Consider the following 15,278-nt stretch of genomic DNA (forward strand, 5'->3'; position numbering starts at 1 on the left):
TGTCACTACAGTGCATCCGTGAGGCTGAGAGCTTCGTGGATACCGCGTTTCAGGAAGTGGTCACCCCGTGTGCAGGCACAGAGGGAATGAGTGACCACCAGACAGAAGGAGGACCAGGCAGGTAGTGCAGGAGTCCCCTGAGTGCATCTCGCTCTCCAACCAGTATTCAGTTCAGAGTACTGGTGAGGGTGGTGGTTCCTCTGGGGAGTATAGCCAGAGCCAAGTCTGCGGCACCACAGGTGGCTCAGCTGTACAGGGGGTGAGGAAGAAGAGTGGGAAAGCAATAGTGGTCGGCGATTCGATAGTTAGGGGAGCAGACATGTGTTTCTGCGGCCGCAGACGAGACTCCAGGATGGTATGTTGCCTCCCTGGTGCAAGGGTCAAGGTTGTCTCGGGGCGGCTGCAGGGTATTCTGGAGGGGGAGGGTGAACAGCCAGTTGTCGTGGTGCATATAGGTACCAACGATATAGGTAAAAAAGGGGATGAGGTCCTAAAAGCTGAATATAGGGAATTAGGAGGTAAATTAAAAAATAGGACCTCAAAAGGTAGTAATCTCAGGATTGCTACCAGTGCCACATGCTAATCAGAGTAGAAATAAAAGGATATTTCAGATGAATACGTGGCTGGAGGAATGGTGCAAGGGGGAGGGATACAAACTCCTGGGACATTGGAACCGGTTCTGGGGGAGGTGGAACTAGTACAAACTGGATGGTTTGCACCTGGGCGGGACTGGGAACGATGTCCTAGGGGGGAGTGTTTGCCAGTGCTGTTGGGGAGGGTTTAAGCTAAAATGACAGGGGGTTGGGAACCTGTGCAGGGAGGCAGAGGAAAGGGAAGCAAGGATAGAAAGCAGAAGGAGAAGCAGGAGAAGTGGAAGGCAGAGAAATCAAGGGTGTAAATCAAAAAGGGCTACAGTAAATAATAATTCTAAAAGGACTAAGAGTTAAAAAAACACAAGCCTGGAGGCTTTGTGTCTTAATGCGAGGAGCATTCATAATAAGGTGGATGAAATAGCTGCGCAAATAGATGTAAACGGATGATATAATTGGGATTACAGAGACATGGCTCCCGGGTGACCAAGGCTGGGAATTCAACATCCAGGGGTATTCAATATTCAGGAAGGACAGGCAAAAAGGAAAGGAGGTGGGGTAGCATTGCTGGTTAAAAGAGGCAATTAACACAATAGTAAGGAAGGATATTAGCTCTGATGATGTGGAATCTGCATGGGTAGAACTGAGAAATACCAAGGGGCAGAAAACATTAGTGGGAGTTGTATACAGACCCCAAACAGTAATGCTGAGGTTGGGGATGGCACAAAACGGGAAATTAGAGACGCGTGCAATAAGGGCACAGCAGTTATCATGGGTGATTTGAATCTACATATAGATTGGGCTAAGCAAATTAGTAACAATACTGTGGAGGAGGAATTCCTGGAGTGTATACGGGATGGTTTCCTGGACCAATATGTTGAAGAACCAACTGGAGATGAGGCCATCTTAGACAGTGTATTATGTAATGAGAAAGGATTAATTAGCAATCTTGTTGTGAGAGGCCCCTTGGGGAGGCGCGATCATAATATGATAGAATTCTTCATTAAGATGGAGAGTGAAGTAGTTGACTCAGAGACTAGGGTCCTGAATTTAAATAAAGGAAACTACGATGGAATGAGGCGCGAGTTGGAATAGCATGGATTGGGGAACGTTACTTAAAGGGTTGACGTGGATAGGTAATGGCAAACATTTAAAGATAGAGATGCATGGATGAACTACAGAATTTGTTCATCCCAGTTTGGCATGAAAATAAAACAAAAAAAGGTGACTCAACCGTGGCTAACAAGGGAAATTAGGGATAGCATAAGATCCAAGGAGAGGGCATATAAATTGGCCAGAAAAAGCAGCAAACTTGAGGATTGGGAGCAGTTTAGAATTCAGCAAAGGAGGACAAAGGGATTAATTAAGAGGGGGGAAATAGAGTATGAGAGTAAGCTTGCAGGGAACATAAAAACTGACTGTAAAAGCTTCTATAGATATGTGAAGAGAAAAAGGTTGGTGAAGTCAAGCGTAGGTCCCTTGCAGTCAGAATCAGGGGAATTTATAACGGGGAACAAAGTAATGGCGAACCAATTAAATACATACTTTGGCTCTGTCTTCACAAAGGAGGACACAAATAACCTCCCAAAGATGTCGGCAACATAGGGTCGAATGAGAGGGAGGAACTGAATAAAATCAGTATTTGTAGGGAAATGGTGTCAGGGAAATTGACAGGATTGAATGCGGATAAATCCCCAGGGCCCGATAATCTACATCCTAGGGTACTTAAGGAAGTGGCCCCTAGAAATAGTAGATGCATTGCTGGTCATGGATTGGAGGGTAGCTAATGTAACCCCACTATTTAAAAAAGATGGTAGAGAAAAAACAGAGAATTACATCGGTAGTGGGGAAAATGCTAGAGTCCATTAAAAAAGATGTAATAGCAGAGCACTTGGAAAACAGAGACAGGATCAGACAAAGTCAACATGGATTTACAAAAGGTAAATCATACTTGACTAATCTACTGGAATTTTTTGAGGATGTAACTGGTAGAATAGATAAGGGAGAACCAGTGGATGTGGTGTATTTGGACTTTCAGAAGGCTTTCAATGAGGTCCCGCATTAAGAGATTAGCGTGCAAATTTAAAGCACATGGGATTGGGGGTAAGGTACTGACTTGGATAGAGAACTGGTTGGCAGACAGGAAGCAAAGAGTTGGAATAAACGGGTCTTTTTCCGAGTGGCAGGCAGTAACTAGTGGGGTACTGCAGGGATCGGTGCTAAGACCCCAGCTATTCACAGTATATATTAATGATCTAGACGAGGGAACTAGATGTAATATCTCCAAGTTTGCAGCGACACAAAGCTGGGTGGGTGTGTGTGCTGTGAGGAGGATGTAGAAAAACTCCAGTATGATTTGGACAGGTTGGGTGATTGGGCAGAAACATGGCAAATGCACTATAATGTGGATAAATGCAAGGTTATCCACTTTGGTGGCAAAAACAGGAAGACAGATTATCTGAACGGCAATAGATTGGGAAAAGGAAAGTGCAACGAGACCTAGGTGTCCTTGTGCACCAGTTGCTGAAGGTAAGCATGCAGGTGCAGCAGGCGGTTAAGAAGGCAAATGGTATGTTGCCTTCATAGCTAGAGGATTCGAGTATAGGAGCAAGGATGTCTTGCTGCCGTTGTACAGGGCCTTGGTGAGACCACACCTTGAGTATTGTGTGCAGTTTTGGTCGCCTTATCAGAGGAAGGATGTTCTTGCCATTGGAGGGAGTGCAGCGAAGATTCACCAGACTGATACCTGGGATGGCACGAATGACGTATGGAGAGAGATTGGGTTGATTAGGCTTATATTCACTAGAATTTAGAAGAATGAGAGGGGATCTCATTGAAACTTATAAATTTCTAACAGGACTAGACAGACTAGATGCAGGAAGGATGTTCCCGATGGCGGGGGAGTCCAGAACCAGGGGTCATAGTCTAAGGATAAGGGGTAAGCCATTTAGGACTGAGATGAGGAGGAATTTCTTCACCCAGAGAGTGGTGAACCTGTGGAATTCTCTACCACAGAATGCAGTTGAGGCAATTCATTAAATATATTCAAGAAGGAGTTAGATATATTTCTAAGGCTAAAGGGATCAAGGGATATGGGGAGAAAGCAGGGACAGGGTATTGAATTTGGATGATCAGCCAAGATCTCATTAAATGGCAGAACAGGCTTGAGGGGCTGAATGGCCTACTCCTGCTCCTATCTTCTATGTTTCTATGTACAGGAAACTCTCTTTTTACTGGCACCTAAATAATCAGAAATCTCTCTTAACCGGCAAAATTCAGGAGTAGGTTCAGGTAAGTTTTACTTCTCATTAGTGGCCGTGTAACCGGGGTTCCTGGATCTGTGGCCGTGTAACCGGGGTTCCTGCACCTGTTGCCATGCCACAGGGATGCCTGGATCTGTGGCCGTGTAACCGGGGTTCCTGCACCTGTTGCCATGCAACAGGGACGCCTGGATCTGTGGCCATGTACGGGGCTCTCGTACCTTAGTAAGTATACCTCTCTGTAATCCGGACTTTTTGATCAACCGGCACCACGCCGGTCCTGTCAGTGCCGGATAAAAAAAGAATTTCCTGTATGTTGCCTCCCTCGTGCCACGATGAAGGGCGTCACCAAACGGCTGCAGAACATTCTGAGGCAGGAGGGTGAACAGCCAGTGGTCGTGGTCCATCTCGGTACCAACGACATAGGTAGAAAAAGGGATGAGGTCCTGCAGGGAGCTTTAAGGGACCTAGGAATGAGATTAAAAAGCAGGACCTCAAAAAGGTAGTAATCTCCGGATTACTCCCGATGCCACGCGTAGTGAGTAAAGAAATAGGAGGATAGCGCAGATGAATACGTGGATGGAGAGCTTTAGATTCCTGGGCATTGGGACCGTTTTTGGGGGAGGTGGGACCTGTACAGGCCAGATGGGTTGCACCTCAACAGAGCTGGAACCAATAGCCTTGCGGGGAGGTTTGCTAGTGCTGTTGGGGAGGGTTAAACTAATTTGGAAGGGAGATGGGCACCAGAATGTAACATTAGAAAGGGGAAATAAAGTGCTCAAAGGATTGGGAGGCAGAGAGCCTTAAGTAAGAAATAGTAAGGTATTAGGTGGCGTCAAACTAAGAGGGAATACAGGATGGTCTAAGATGGGTTTACAGTGTATGTATGTGAACGCATGAAGCGTAGTAAACAAGGTAAGTGTGCTGCAGGCACAAATAGCCACATGGGAATATGATGTTGTGGCAATAACTGAGACCTGGCTCAAAAAGAGCAGGATTGGGTATTAAATATTCCTGGTTATAAAGTGTTCAGGAAAGATAGGGAAGGAAAGATAAGAGGTGGTGTGGCAGTATTGGTCAAGGAGAATGTTACAGTGCTGGAGAAGGAGGATGTCCTGGAGGGGTCAAGGACAGAATCTATATGGCTACAGTTAAGAAATATTAGAGCTGTCATTACACTACTAGGTGTATTCTATAGGCCACCAACAAGTGGGAAAGATATGGAGGAGCAAAGTCGCAGAGAAATTACAGAGGTGCAAGAGCTATAGAGTAGTAATAATGGGAGACTTCAACTATCCCAATAAAGACTGGGATCGTAATAGTGTTAAGGGCAGAGAAGGGGAAGAATTTCTGAAGTGTGTTCAGGAGAACTTTCTTGATCAGTATGTTTCTGGCCCGAATCACAGTGGAGATACATTCCCACTAGGGGGAAAGGCAGGGCAACTAAAGTCAGGGCTCCCTGGATGACAAAAGAGATCGAGAATATGATGAAGCAGAAAAAGAGCGTGTATATGACAGATGTCAGGTTGCAAATACATCCGAGAATCAGTCTATATATAGAGAGAAAGGTCAGAGGAGAAGTGAAAAAGAAAGTAAGTGGGGCAAGGAGAGGGTATGAGAATAGAATGGCAGCCAACATAAAAAGGTAATCCAAATGTCTTCTATAGGCATATAAATAGTAAAAGTGTAGTAAGAGGAAGGGTGGGGCCAATTAGGGACCAAAAAGGATACCCATGCATGGAGCCAGAGGGTATGGCTGAGGTACTAAATGAGTACTTTGCAACTGTCTTCACCAAAGAAGAGGATGCTGTCATAGACAGCATAAAGGAGGTAGTGGAGATACTTGATAGGATAAAAATTGATAAAAGGAGGTATTAGATAGGCTGGCTGTACTTAAAATAGATAAATCACCAGGAGTGGATGGGATGCATCCTAGGATGCTGAGGGAATTGAGGGAGGAAATCGCAGAGGTATTGGCCATAATATTCCAGATATGGGGGTGGTGCCAAAGGACTGGAGAATTGCAAATGTTACACCATTGTTCAAAAAAGGGTGCAAAGATAAACCCAGCAACTATAGGCCAGTCAGTTTGACCTCGGTAGTGGGGAAGCTTTTAGAAACGATAATCAGAGACAAAGTTAACAGTCACTTGGACAAGTGTGGATTAATTAAGGAAAGCCAGCAGAGATTTGTTAAAGGCAAATTGTGTTTAACTAACTTAATTGAGTTCTTTGATGAGGTAACAGAGGGTTGATGAGGGTATTACAGTTAACATAGTGTACATGGATTTCCAAAAGGCGTTTGACAAAGTGCCACATAATAGGCTTGCCAGCAAAGTTGAAGCCCATGGAATAAAAGGGACAGTGGCAGCATGGATACAGAATTAGCTAAGTGACAGGAAACAGAGAGTAGTGGTGAACGGTTGTTTATCGGACTGGAGGAAGGTATACAGTGGTGTTCTCCAGGGGTCGGTTCCAGGACCACTGCTTTTCCCCCGATATATATTAATGACTTGGACGTGGGTGTACAGGGCACAATTTCAAAATCTGCAGATGACACAAAACTTGGAAGTATAGTGAACAGTGAGGAGGAGATTGATAGACTTCAGGAAGACAGACAGACTGGTGAAATGGACGGACATGTGGCAGATGAAATTTAATGCAGAAAAGTGTGAAGTGATACATTTTGGTAGTAGAATGAATAAGAGGACATATAAACTAAATGGTACAATCCTGAAGGGGTGCACGAACAGAGGAACCCGGGGGTATATGTGAAGGTGAAGGTGGCAGGGCAGGCTGAGCAAGCAGTTGAAAAGGCTTACAGGATACTTAGCTTCATAAATAGAGGTATAGAGTATAAAAGTGTGGACAGTATGATGAACCTGTATAAAACACTGGTTCGGCCCCAACTGGAGTACTATGTCCAATTCTGGGCACCACACTTTAGGAAGGATGTGAAGGCCTTCGAGAGGGTGCAGAAAAGATTTACGGGAATGATTCTAGGAATGGGGGACTTCAGTTACGTTGATTGACTGGAGAACGCACCAAGCCGGACAACGGGGGGGGAGGGGAGGGGAGGGGAGGGAGGAGGAGGTGAAGTGGGGGGGAGGAGGAGGGGGAGGAGGAGGGGGGGGGGGGGGGAGGAGGAGGGGGGGGGGGGGGGGGGGGAGGGAGGGGGGCTCTGAACCCATTGCTGGAAATGCTCTTGCTATGTTTGGATAGGCAAGAATGAAACGCACCAAGCCGGACAACGGAAGAGAGAGTTATTAGAGAATGATAGTGACAAAGTTAAAGAGGGAAAATACACCAGAGTCACAGTCATAGAAAATGTCATTTGTGACTTTGATTAGGGTCGTTTCTGACAGGCAGGTAGAATATGTGGTTTAGCTCACTGATGGATTCCTGGTGTTTCTCAGCAGTGAGTGGAGGCAGAGCATGGGAGTCAGATAACATTGGCGGGGTAGAGAGGTGTCACCCCAGGACTAACAGCACTAGTGTGTAACTTTCTAAGAGATCTTTGTAAACATTAAAATTTAATGTTTTCCGATTGAATCTTGACAGTGTATCAGAGTCTGTCTGACTCTATCCTACAAGTGACTGTAATTAGAATATTTACATTTAAATATCAAAACGCAGGATAATTACCAGCTTGTTTTGCTTTCAAAATTTTTTTTTTTTCAAATTAGGGCAAGAAAGACACTGCCTATGTGTGCACATCTGTGTGTCTCGCTCCCTTTCCCCCTCTCAGTTTGACAGGCATTCGAAAGTTTACAGTACTTACAATTGGAAACCAATTACAACAGGTGTGCAAGCAGTACGGCCAGGCATGTTCTTTTTTCTCACTCTCACGCAACCTCACTTTTTGAAAACACTTCAAATTTTACCTGAATAAAGCTTTTGAGATTTGTTCTCTAGGTTTTCTTTAAATAATTTTGAAAAACAAAACAAATGTTGTAGAGACTGAGCCAGAAGTATTCTATCATTGGGCTATCTGACAGACTGCAGGAATTGCCTTCAGCAAACAGCATCACTGCTCTGGGCAAAAATATTGAGCCGGAGCCCAGGCTTTTGGAAGAGGTTGAGGCCTTTAAGTAAAAACTCTAATGAAGGCATTAATTAAATACAATTCAATTAGTACATTTTATATTATTGTTAATTATTATATAAATGTTATTTTCAAAACTAGAAATTTCAGTTAGAGATAAAATGACTGTTTTTCAAAAAACAGTTTGGATTGATTGAATTGGTTCATTAAAAAACAAGAGCAAAAGGCTTACATGATGGGGCTTGCCATTATAAATATTTACATGGGAATCTTCAATGTTAAATATTCACAGAAAAAGTGACTGAAGAAAAAGTGACTGAATTAAGGTTTGTGGACAGGAAGAGCATATGATATATATATATATATATACGGCTACACCTTTATGAAGAAAGGCCACTAATTCACAGAAACATGAACAGTTGCAGATTTCGAACCCCAAAACACCAATAAAAATCCATGAATAAAAACAATCACTGTATATCAGTGGCCCTGACAATACATTGGTGCATGTTACATAATATAACAGTACATCCTCTGACTCACCATGAGTAACGCCACTGATGGCCTGATATTTTTATATCATTCATATATACATAGACAAACATTAGATATTACACAGACTGTGCATACAGGTGTTGAGAATCTTGCAAGAAGATGGTCAACTTACTGAGATACACGATAATCAGTTTTTTGTGCTGTTATGCACGTGGTACTCTGGGATGATAAATGGTTAAAAGACGTTGTAATAAAGCTTCTCAAATTAGGAACAAAGAGCATTTAAATGTATTATGTGCGATGCTCACCATTTTCTAGAAGCTCTGTAGCATTTACATCTGAAAATAACCAGCCTGTGCCAGCAGGCGAACCCCTCACGGAGGTTGCATCAGACTCGGGTCTTAATACTAGCTGAAGTTCTTCACTGCTTTTCTGATCACATTCCATAGGCATGATAATATTGTCATCTTCCAACGTCTTTGAAGCTACTGCCTCCATGGTCCCAACAGAAAGTGAACGCAAGAAGACTACTGTGGAGTACCTGGCGTTTGTGCCACCCAGTTTAAAAACAGGTGCTGTAAACTCTCTTTGAAGTAAAGTTGAATGATAGCGTAAAAAGTTTAAAAAATAAAAAACATAAATATTTTCTAAATAGTCCGTTGCTTTGAAACACTTGGATTCATTGGGGGATTCCGTTCTCGCAAAACATTGAGATGATGCAACCCCAAAGGACTGTGTGTTTTCAGTGAAACATTTAAAGCCCCGTTGCTGCCCGGGGGGACTGCGAGGTATCCAGGCTGCAGGATCCAAGTGTGCTGACCTTTCACGTTCTAATTCTGGCACATTTATGACACAACGCTCGCACCCGGGGGCCGGGTATAAACTCCAGCGGGATCGGCCTGCGAGCGCACGGGGACAACACCTCCACTCTCTCCCAGTCTCTGGTGTCAGCAGCGACGTGTTGGAAAAGCAACTCAATGTCCTGCTGGTGTGCGGGTCTTCCCTCCGGCATATTGCAAACAGACGTGCTGAGCGGGAGCGGGCGAGCATTGAGCGGGCGCTGCTTTATTGCCGTCTTCACTCCCAGGGCTTGGGGAGCTCGAGCCCGGTGACGCAAACTGGGCCCGGATTCTGATTCCGATTCCGATTCTCCAGCTGGAGCCGGGCAGATACGGCGGCTCGCGAGGGCCTGCGTGGGGCTCCTACCTGTCGCACTCACTGACGTTCGTTCAGTCTCATGCGCAGGTGCCCCCCCCCCCAGATCCGCGCGGCGAGTTGCAAAGTGCCAAGTTAGAAGGACAATCACTCAGGTTACGCATAGACAGACGAGTTCAAAACATACAGCAGCCTTAGAAATGAGCACGGCCCCATATCTTACCTGTCATACTTTGCACTTTTAAACCATTTTTTTTGACTGATAGCTTCGCAGAATGTACACTAAATGTTGCAATGCAGGAGAAATTGGATGAGCGATTTCAGTAATTACACCACCCCTAGTAATTAGTCTGGATTGATACAGTGATAAGTCTGATCTTGCAATTACAGCTTTATATACGATAATAATTTTGTTTATTGGGAAAGAAAAAATAAAGTCTTGCATTTATATAGTGCCTTTCACGACTTCAGGACCTCCCAAAGCACTTTACAGCCAATTAAGTACTTTTGAAGTGTAACCACTGTTGTAATGTAGGAAACGCAGCAGCTAAATTGCACACAGCAAGGCCTCACAAACAGGTAATGCATTTGGGGAGGGCTAACAAGGCAAGGGTATACACAATGGGCCAGAAATTCGGGTCCCAATGCGTGAGTACGCACGGGGTACTCATGCGTTGGCCCAACGAAAGTGCCAGTTTCGTGCATGCATTGTACATGCACGGGAAACCGGCACTTCCGTTCCCCTGAAAGAAGGGGTTGACAGGTCGAACGCGTGCGCAGGAGAGGCAGCGCGTGCGCATTGAACTTTCGTTTTTTTTGCAGGTTTTTCCAGGAGGGTAAGTCTCCAGCAGTTACACTTTTAAAAAGCAGGTGTACTCTTTTGACAAGGTAAGTGATGAATTAATTAAAATTAAAACATTTTTTCCACAGGTTTATTATTTTTAAATACTTTAAAGAAAGGTAAGTTTATTTTTAGCCCCGTTAGAAAATGTAATTAATGTTTTCAAAAATTTAAATTATTGTTTAAAATAGTTATTTCATGTAATTTATAGTGTATTTTAAAAATGTGATTTAAAAAAAAAATATTTGAGGTTTTAGTGATGTTTTGGGGCTTATAGTATTTATAGGTTTGACAGATCTTCCTGTCAAACTTATGAATGAAGCATTCCCTGCTACCATTGGCTCTCCATGGCCCACGTGATCCCAGGGGACGCATCGAACTAACTGCACCCCTGGGATACGCAAGCACTGCGCGCTGGCAGTTGGAGGAGGCCCAGGATCGGAATCCCACGCGGGCAAAGCCCCCAACCTGAATTTCTGGGCCAGTAAATGGTAGGATACTGAGAAGTGTAGAGGAACAGAGGGACCTTGGAGTTCATGTCCACAGATCCTTGAAGGTAGCAGGACAGGAAGATAAGGTGGTTAAGAAGGCATATGGGATACTTTCCTTTATTAGCCGAGGCATAGAATATAAGAGCAGGGAGGTTATGCTAGAACTGTACAAAACACTAGTTAGGCCACAGCTAGAATATTGTGTACAATTCTGGTCACCACATTACAGGAAAGATGTGATTGCACTAGAGAGGGTACAGAGGAGATTTATGAGGATGTTGCCAAGACTGTAGAATTTTAGCTATGAGGAAAGATTGGATAGGCTGGGGTTTTCTTTGGAACAGAGGAGACTTAATTGAGGTGTATAAAATGATGAGAGGCCTAGCTAGAGTGGATTGGAAGGACCTATTTCCCTTAGCAGAGAGTTTAATAACCAGGGGGCATAGATTTAAAGTAATTGGTAGAAGGATTAGAGGGGAGTTGAGGAGAACTTTTTTCACCCAGAGTGTGGTGGGGGGTCTAGAACTCACTGCCTGAAAGGGTGGTAGAGGCAGAAATGCTCATTGCATTTAAAAAGTACTTGGATATGCACTTGAAGTGCCGTAACCTACAAGGCTACAGACCCAAAGCTGGAAAGTGAGTTTAGGCTGGATAGCTCTTTTTTTGGCCAGCAAATACATGATGGCCCAAATGGCCTCCTTCTGTGCCATAAATTTCTATGATTCTCTATGAAACAGCAATGTGATAATGTCCAGATAATCTGTTTTAGTGATGTTGGATAATGGTGGATGAGGGATAATTATTGGCCAGGAAGAACTCACCTACTCTTCTTCAAAGATTGTTATGGGATCTTTTACGTCCACCTGAGAGGGAAGATTCAGATTAACGTCTCATCCAAAAGACGGCACTTCCGACAGTGCAGCATTCCCTCAGTAGTGCACTAGTGTCAGCCTAGATTATATGCTCAAATTTCTGGAGTGGGACTTAAGCCCACAACATTCTGACTCAGGTGAGCCAAAGCTAACACAAGGGAAATAATATTGAAACAAAAAGTTAAATTCTACAGATGCTGGAAATCTGAAAATGCTGGAAACACTTAATGGGTCAGGCAGCATCTGTGGAGAGAAGGTTGGGTTAACATTTCAGGTCTTATGACCCTTCATCAGAACCAAAGGTTGTTACAGATAAATAGTTTATACGGTGGAACAGAGCTCGGGGGAAAGGGTGCAGAGAGATGAAAAAAATGGTCTGTGATTAGGTGGAGACCAGGAGATGATTAAATGAAAGAAATGATAATGGTGTAAGACAAAAGGAGGCAATTAGAAAAATAAAAGATGTATCCAAGACCCAGAGGATGTGTAAATAGTGACAGCAGAATAGCAGAAGGGGAGGGAAGTTGTGCTTGTGCATGTGCTCTTCTTCAATCCAGGGGTTCTGATTCTGACTGACACACAGGGATGGCATTACGCACAGTCACCCTCATGCACAGTCATTCAACTTGGCCTTTTCACTTCATTTCAAAATCAGCAATCCCCAATTGCACCAGCGGCTTCTTGGAGAAACAAAATTCACAACTATATAGATTGCATTTGTCTGCTTATGCCACTGGGAGAAGAGGGTGGATGAATTTGCAAAGCTAGCAAGGGTCTACAGGGCACCGTGTCTGATGCAATGAGTTGTTTTTAGATATTTTTAGTTTTTATCTATTGTTTTTATTAAAACTACAAGGTGCAGTAATAAGTAGCAGGAGATCCGATAATTATATCACATAAAATTTTAAATCTTCCACTTTTGATGATTTTGAGGCCCCAGCTGGAGTCTTGTGTCCAATCCTAGGCACCACACTTTAGGAAGGATGTGAAGGCTTTGGAGAGGGTGCAGAAGAGATTTACTAGAATGGTTCCAGGGATGAGGGATTACAGTTACGTGGATAGACTAGAGAATCTGGGGTTGTTCTCCTTAGAGCAGAGAGGCTAAGAGGAGATTTGATAGAGGTGTCTGGTTCCATTCATTATCTATCCAATCGTAGCCAGAGAATCACCTTCTCTTCCCACTCCTGCACCATTACATCTGGTGTCCCTGAAAGATCTATCCTTGGCCCCCTCCTATTTCTCAGCTACATGCTGCTTCTTGGCGACATCATCCAAAAACACGACGTCAGGTTCCACACGTACGCTGACGACACCCAGCTCTACCTCACCACCGCCCCTCTCGGCCCCTCCTCTCTCTCTCTAACTTGTCACACTGCTTGTCCGACATCCAGTACTGGATGAGCAGAAATTTCCTCCAACTAAATATTGGGAAGACCAAAGCCATTATCTTCAATCCCCACCACAAACTCCATTCTCTAGCCACCGACTCCATCCTCCTCCCTGGCAACTGTCTGAGGCTGAACCAGTCTGTTCGCAACCTTGGTCATAGAGTGACAGAGTGTCGTATTTGACCCCGAGATGAGCTTCCCACCAAATACCGCACCATCACGAAGACTGCCTATTTCCACCTCTGTAACATCGTACAACTCCGCCCCTGCCTCAGTTCATCTGCTGCTGAAACCCATGTGCTTCTCCAACCTTTCAATAGACACCACTGATGAACAGTCTGGTAAGGGCAATGACAAATCCAGAAAGCTGGTTTATTTTGCAGAATACATGCAGCTCTAGTCTCCAACAGCATGCCCCATAACAACAGAAAAACACGTGGAGTTATCCCGCTCACTGAATAGTCACTTGTCATTTTATTTCCTCTTGTGTCAGCTTCTAGCTAGGAAAAAAAACACCTGCTTTATCTTAATTCTCAGCTCAGGCCTTGACCTTCCATTCTCACAACCTTTGACCTGAATGACCCTGAACATAGGGTTTTCCTCTTGTTGTTAATTGTGACCTCCAGGAAGCAGAATTTCACCAGACTATGCTGGCAACTACCCCTACAGAGCTCACTTGAGTCGAATCATCTCAACCAGAATAAGCTCCAACGATCATTGAAATGTCAAAATTAACTTTCATTGTCAAAGCAAATACCCTATCAAAAGGAAACTAGATGAGTACATGAGAGAAATAGGAATAGAAAGATAAGCTGACAGGCTGAGATGAGGCAGATAGAATGGGAGGAGACCCGTGAGGAATATAAACACCGGCACAGACTAGTGCTATGTTCTATGTATATAAATTCTATGTATTCCACCACACTCCTGGACAGCCTCCCATCTTCCACCCTCGATAAACTTAAGCTCATCCAAAACCCTGTTGCCCGTATCCTAACTCGCACTTAGTCCCATTCACCCATCACCCCGTGCTGGCTGACCTACATTGGCTGTCGGTTAACCAACGCCTCAATTTTAAAATTCTTATACTTGTTTTCAAATCCCTCCATTGCCTCGCCCCTCCCTGTCTCCATAACCTCCTATAACCCTCCGAGATTGTAGTTCTCCGATTCTGGCCTCTTGCATATCCCTGACTTTAATCACTCCATCATTGGCTGTTGTGCCTTCAGCTGTTGAGTCCCTAAGCTCTGGAATTCTCTCCCTAGATCTCCCATCTCTCGTTCCTCCTTTAAGACACTCCTTAAAACCTACCTCTTTGACCAAGCTTTTCTGCCCTAATATTCCCTTTTGTAGCTCAGTGTCAAATTTTGTTTGATAATGCTGCAGTGAACCTTTTACTACGTTAGAGTTACTATATAAATGCAAGCTGATGTTGGGTTTAGTCAGAGTAAATAAAGAGAAACTGTTTCCAATGGCTTAAGGATCGATAACCAGAGGGCACAGATTTAAGGTGATTGGCAAAAGAACCAGAGGCGACATGAGGAAAAACCTTTTTTATGCACGAGTGGTTAGGATTTGAAATGCACTGCCTGATAAGGTGGTGGATACAGATTCAATAGTCACCTTCAAAAGGGAATTGGATACATACTTGAAAGAGAAAAAATTGCAGGGATGTGGGGAAAGAGCAGAGGAATGAGACTAACTGGATTGCTCTTCGATAGAGCCGGTGCAGATTCAGTGGGCTGAATGGCCTCTTTCTGTGCTGTACTATTCTATGATTTTATGATTCTGTGAAATGAAAAGGCTGCGTTGAGGAAGTGCACATGCGCAAGCATGACTGTGTGTCATCGCAGCCTTGTATATTGGTTAGGGTCAGTACACTGACTGATGCTCAGGAATATCATGATGCACAGACAAGTTTGCATTTCTTTTACCCTATCCCTTTGAAATATAGAAATTTGCTGTTGCTGCACTGGGTCCATCTTTCCAGTTAAAGTCATTTTTTTTACTGTTAAAGAACTCAATTGGTAGTTACTAATTCTGCAAGATAAGGAAAATTAAATTCACAAAGTTGAAAAAAAATAATGTCTGCAATTGGAAAAATGTTGCAATTTATTTCATTCCAATTACTAATTTTATCAA

At 43.9% G+C, this 15,278-nt stretch overlaps 1 protein-coding gene across 15 annotated transcripts in view; it reads right to left on the minus strand.

The window, feature by feature from the left end:
* Positions 1–9,909, minus strand: part of akap7 (A kinase (PRKA) anchor protein 7) — a 209,997-nt gene extending 200,088 nt beyond the window's left edge. For 14 of the 15 annotated variants that reach the window (XR_015079540.1, XR_015079539.1, XR_015079538.1 and 11 more), the window contains exon 1: positions 8,698–9,748. Coding sequence is in view for 9 of the 15 variants with exons in the window: in XM_085997133.1 (XP_085853259.1) it covers positions 8,698–9,439 (742 nt within the window). In the remaining 6 variants the exon portion in view is untranslated. The other variant, XM_085997139.1, reaches the window with a different exon arrangement.
* Positions 9,910–15,278: the final 5,369 nt, after the last annotated feature.

Source organism: Somniosus microcephalus, chromosome 9 (genome assembly GCF_052327205.1).
Source record: "Somniosus microcephalus isolate GS21.2 chromosome 9, FLI_Smic_1.0, whole genome shotgun sequence".
NCBI classification, from domain to species: Eukaryota; Metazoa; Chordata; class Chondrichthyes; order Squaliformes; family Somniosidae; genus Somniosus; species Somniosus microcephalus.